The sequence below is a fragment of the Nicotiana attenuata genome, chromosome 1 (genome assembly GCF_001879085.1).
Source record: "Nicotiana attenuata strain UT chromosome 1, NIATTr2, whole genome shotgun sequence".
NCBI lineage: Eukaryota > Viridiplantae > Streptophyta > Magnoliopsida > Solanales > Solanaceae > Nicotiana > Nicotiana attenuata.
Genome location: NC_031989.1, coordinates 22,241,313 through 22,247,145, shown reverse-complemented (window position 1 = coordinate 22,247,145; position 5,833 = coordinate 22,241,313). Strand labels below are relative to the sequence as shown.

The window sequence follows — 5,833 nt, the reverse complement described above, 5'->3', positions numbered from 1 at the left end:
CTTAAACACTTGGGGGACTATATCTATATAAAGATGGCAAAGAAGAGAAAAGAAGACTGGAAAAATCAGAATTCAAGTCAAGCTTAAAGTCTACCCAACAAATCGAAAGTTCAGAGCAAAGTCACGAGCAGCCAAAACACAAGCCTGATTCAAAAACCTGTGAAGAATACACTCGTGGATGTAAATTTCAGAATCTTACGAATGCTTAGGTTAATGGCAATATTTAATCATGGGTTGCAAGATATATCCTTGAATTTTTTTACTAATCTGTTGTAAAGAAAACAGTTACGAAAAAGTTATAGATGACTCTTAAATACATGTAAAGCATTACATAATTTGAAAGTTCGAATGACACAAAACTTTTCACGAAGTTATTTAAAGAAACGTGTATGTTCCTATCTCTTCATTCGTATGTTTACACCATTATGAAGTTGAGACGTCTTCTTCATTAAGTGTCGTATATAAAAGGGCCCTCTTTTATAATTCATGCTTGTTCAAAAGAGTCACAAAGCAATGAAGCATTTTTAAATGCAAAAGTTAAAGTAATAAAGGGTAAAACAAAAACCCAAACATTAAAATAATTGGAAAATAAAGCCCAAACTTATAAAGATAAAGCAAGGGTAAACCACTAAGAGAGTAGAACAGAAACTCTAAATATAGATATTATAGAAGTTAGACAAAATTTTTTTAATATTATAATAACTTGGTTAAAACTAAGTATGAACTTAGTCCTAACCTATTCGTCTTATACAAAAAACAGCAAATGGGACCAGGGGTAAACCTCCAAATGTTTCACCAATAAAAAAAAACAAAACAAATAACAACAACACTTCAAATTTTCTTAAACTTTCACTGAGGGGCAGAATCTGAACCAGTAGGATAAAGAACGGCATCATCAGAAGCAGGAAGAGTAACTTGAGCGGAAGGATATTGAATAGCAGTCTCACTAGGAGTAATTTCATCACCCTCGAGAACGTCAGTCACGGGTGAAGAAAAGCTTTGACTTTGTTGGATTTTCTCAATAGTCTCTTTGATCTTTGCAATCTCAGCAGCTAAGTCAAAACCTTCCCGGCTTGCTTCCATCAAAGTGTCATGGCGTGTGTTCAAGAAATCCCAACTTACTTAAACGGCAGCCTTATCCTCAAGAGCTTCGTAATCTCTTTCCCAATGCTCACTCATTCTTAAGTTCTTCCTTCTCAGTCAAGGCAGCATCATAAGAAGCCTGCAAGGGGGCAAGTGAGTTGTCCAAAAATCGAACTCTGTTAGAAGACATTCGAAGATCTTCTTGAGCTTGGGTGAGCGTTTGAACAAGCTCACCAGCATAAACTTCTTTTTGGTTCAATAGGTCCTTCAGATCTCTGATCTCTTCAGTGGCTTTAGAAAGTTGTTCAGCAAATGAAGACTCAAGAAGGTTCTTATCTTTGTCCGCCTGATTAGTAGAGGCTCTCTTAACCGCTAGTTCCGCTGCCATAACCTTTACTTGCTACTCCAAGGTACACTTATCTTCCTCTAAACCTCCATTTCAAGTTGAAGACCCTCGTACTGCTCTTTCCAATTATCTGCCTTAGTATGATAGTCATTCATCAGCTGCTCTGTATGGACAATCCTTTTCATCATCTCCGTGCCGATGAGATTGATCTACATAATGAAAAAAGAAATGTGATACTAGTAAAAGAAAAATCACATAAAATAAAAAGGCGAGGTTTATACCTTTAAGGATGAATGCACAATATCGTTCATCCACGTTAAAGAGCCGTGACTTTTCTGTTTAGACTTCTCAACTGGGCCTATCGGTGGTTTCAACCACACGTCAGCTTGGCCTGATTTCTTCAAAAGGTTACCATCTGCAGGAATCTCAATGGTAACTTGTTTTATTGCCCTACTACCACTAGAGGAACCAATTTTAGCATGAGAAGTTGTGGTAGTAGGAACAGTCGAAGAATTTAAAATAGCCACGGGCGGAGCAGTATCAACAACAGTAGGTACAGGAAACTGAGACTGGAGTAGACACTGGAAAAGAGGCAAGAGGCGTCTCCTTAGAAATAAATCCAAAGCTTTCTTCATCAAATCCACGAGAAAAGAGTTGTTCAGTAGAGTCACGGGGTGTTGTAGGCGTCTCTTCATCAGAACTCACTAAAGTAGCACTTTCAGGCTCGAACACGGAAACAGGACGAGGAGGAGGAGTAGCTTCGTCATCTAAAATGACCCATCTTCTAGCCCGTGGCTTACGAACCAATGAGTCCTCATCCCTCTCTTCTTCATCTTCAGAGTCATGTGGCCTATCAGCTTTTCTTTTTGATGAGGAACTCAAGATTATCTCTTGAGCTTTTGATAGAGAAAGCCTCGAAGCATTGATTGAAGCAGCACTCACACCCCGAATGGGAAACCCTAGTAAAGAAAAAGGGTCAATAAGTCTCAAGGTGAACATGAAAATAAAGAAGAAAGTAAAAGAGAAAGTTACCATGAGTCTTAACTTTCCCTCCAAATCTGTTTGAAAGGTATTTCCAGGACCTTTTCTCCATTGGAGCAACTGTTAATAATTTTTCTACCCAACCACGGAAATTAGAAATTTCCTCAACAATTTCCATGGTCGCTGAAAAAGAAAAGTAAAACAGTTATGAGAGTACAAGTTCTTTTTTTTTTAAAAGAAAAGAGAAGAGAAATAAAATATTGAAAGAGAAACTCACGCACAAAGTTCCACTTCTCAGGGAAGGGCATGTTTTCTTCGCCTACTAACCCACTTGTAGGAGAGGCAATAAATCGGGCGTACCAACCACGGTCTTTGTCGTCTTCAGGGCTAACCAAGACTCTCTTACTCCTTGCCATGAGAGTAAACCCCATGACGAAATAATTTAGGAGAGTAGAGATGAATCAGATAGTAAAAAGTAAAGGGTAACTGAGCCAGATTTAACAAATATCTAAGGCATGCCACTGCCCTCCATACAATAGGGCCTATTTATCTTAAACATACATCAAAGAAACGGCAAAATTCAATGATAATTGGGTCAATAAGTGGTCTAAAACCTAATGTGAAGGGACATGTATACACGAAGGAAAAACCAGATTTAAAGGAAGTGATCCTTTGATTCTCATTAGGGACCAGAATTGGGAAGTCAGATTTCCAATGGCAATCTTTACGCACAACAGAAACTAAACCCTCAGTGATCTGGGAAGGGTAAACATCAGCACGATCGTGAGAAGTAACCTGATTTTTAATTGATTCTCTGTCTGTGACAAAGGAAAGTTCAGCAGGAATAATCTCATCGACAGTAGGTTCACGAAGCGGTTGGCTAGAGTCTCTATTTCGAGCAGAAGATCTTTGTGGAAAAGAAGCCCTAGTTCTATAAGAAGATGGAGGAGTAGAATTGGGTTGAAAAGAAGAATCACGTACAGAAACTGACCATAAACTACGCAACTTACCACCTCTCCTACTTCTGATAAGAGCAGAAGAAAGGGGAAGTTCGTCTACAATGAGAACTTTTCGGGGATCAGGATTTGAAGAAGACATAATTGTATGAAGAAGTAGAACATATTGAAGAAGTAGAACGTATTGAAGAACAAGAACAAGATGTGAATAAAGGACACTGAAGATATTTTTTTCTTGAAAGTGAAGGCAAAGGATGTATTTATATACAGAAGCAACCGTCATGCAAAAAAGGTAATGATAGAAACGTCATTATGAAAGCTGTCACTTCGTGACTGATGCAGCCGCAAAAAAGTCCTAGAACCCGCTGAAGAGTTGCAGAGCCAATCGATGACTGCCACGTGTCACATGCATTAAATGAAAGTGACATACGACGCATCAGTTCAGAAGAAGGTATAATGGTACGTGAGAAACGGCGGCAAAAATTGCCGCGTTAAATGAGATCTACTTCCCAAATATACAATTGCTGAATAATTGGAAAGCGGGGGGACTATCGGTATTGGGAAAAATAAATATTACACGTGAAATTAGTTATGTGGATGACATGGCAAGACATGTGGATCACTAGAAAAGCGACAGCTGGAGATGAGTATTTGAAAAGACGTGAGTCTTAATAGGTACGAGCAAAACGACTAAAAGACAAGAAGAAGCGGTTGCTCGAGTCTCTTTAGAGATTTAAAGAGGCACCGGTGGAATGAACCAAGACCGTTAAAAGGGGATATTCGTTGATTTTCAATTAATGAGCATGAATGGTTAAAACGTTACATAATCTTCACGAAACAGTTACGATTACCAATTATAACGTTTCATTAATGTCATTAATGCTCATAATGACTCAATCATAAAGGGGAAAAAATGTTGTACTTAGAGACGACTATATAAGGAACAGAAATGTCATATGTATGGACACGTTCTGATTATTATTGGAATACAATTATTTACTTTTGCTTTCTACTGATTGCTTGGCTATTCTAATTTTCAATCTTTCTTACTGCAAGAATATCAATTTCTTTGATTATCAGTAACCCGAGTACTTCTAAAAATAGGCTTTGACCGAAGTTTCTATTTTTTTGGTTAAACAAGAAACTTTCCACAATAGATGAGGAATACTTTGTCTTTCACAAAAGATAAAGAAGTAAAGAAGGAAAATGGACTACAAAGAAATTTTTGACTTTGCATACCAAAGATAAATAATTCTAACAGCTCCGTGGTATTAGAGTTTAGACTTACAGTATTTCTCCTTTGAGATGCAATAAATTAAAGTTAATATATTATTGCATCCCAGAAACACTACTAAAGCTGAGACTAAGTATCGCATGTATTAGCAAATTATGGAAGATGAGTCATTTCTGAACTCTTAACGAATAGTTTCAGTAAACAATTTCATGCATCTACTAATTAAGTACTAAGCATGGAATTAAGCAAGAGAAAGATTCAAAGAAACTGCCACATTTCTTCTCTTCCACTCAACTACAATATCGATCACAATTGTGACCTAAATTCTTGGTCTGTGCAATAAAATAGCTTATCCCTCATTTTATATTTCTGCCGCAATAAGAAAATATAAATATATACTTTAAAAAACTTTAAGGTTGGCAAAAGTCTACTGTACAGAATTTCTATCGAGTTTTCAATCTCATATCTGGCACAATCTTATAAAAACCTGTATAGAAAATTCAGTGCCTTGGTTACGCAATCTGATGCTATAAAAGCATGATAAAGAGATTTTAGCTGAGTATCAAATAAGAAGTTATCACAAATGAAACCGTACGCTATTGCCCTCATAGTACTTTTTGGCTCTGCAGCCTTATTTTTGATTTTGTATTGGCTCACCGATGGTTTCCGAAAGAAAATAAGCCTCCATATGACTCGAAATAAAACTGGTGGTTCTGCGCCTCCTCCTCCGCCTTTACAAGCGAATCGTGATGTTGAAAAAGGTGAAATTACACCCAAGAACACAACAAGGAAAGAAGGTGGAAGGGTTATTCTAGGGGCTGCTGCTGCCACAGTTGCAACGGCTGCTGCTATTACTAGTGATTATAGTGGTGGTGGTGGAGGACGGACGAGCAGTTGGAGTGGAGGTGGTGGTGGCGGTGGAGGGATTAGCAGCAGCAGTTGGGGTGGAGGTGGTGGCTGTGGCGGCGGAGGTGGTGGATGTGGCGGTGGCGGTGGTGGTGGATGTTGAGACTAGAGAGATTAAAAATATTAAAATTGTCTTCTTTTCTGCTTTCTAGTGTGGCTATATAGTAATATGTATAATGAGGATGTGTTGTAAATAATTCTATGTATATGAGATTGGAATAACAATTTTTAGTATATGCATTGATGATAGTGAGAAATTTTTCTGCACCATTAGTATTATTGTAAATGTTTATGTATGGATCAGAATCCGATCTCACGGTAATTAAC

General features: G+C 37.8%; 1 protein-coding gene across 1 annotated transcript; it reads left to right on the top strand.

Moving 5' to 3' along the window:
• LOC109233817 (zinc finger protein ZIC 2-like) lies at positions 5,184-5,609 on the top strand. Its single transcript, XM_019399680.1, has one exon. The coding sequence runs from the start codon at positions 5,184-5,186 to the stop codon at positions 5,607-5,609; it is 426 nt and encodes a 141-aa protein (XP_019255225.1).

Coding starts and splice junctions, on each gene's coding strand:
- LOC109233817 (XM_019399680.1), top strand. CDS start 5,184: ATGAAACCGTACGCTATTGCCCTCATAGTACTTTTTGGCTCTGCAGCC.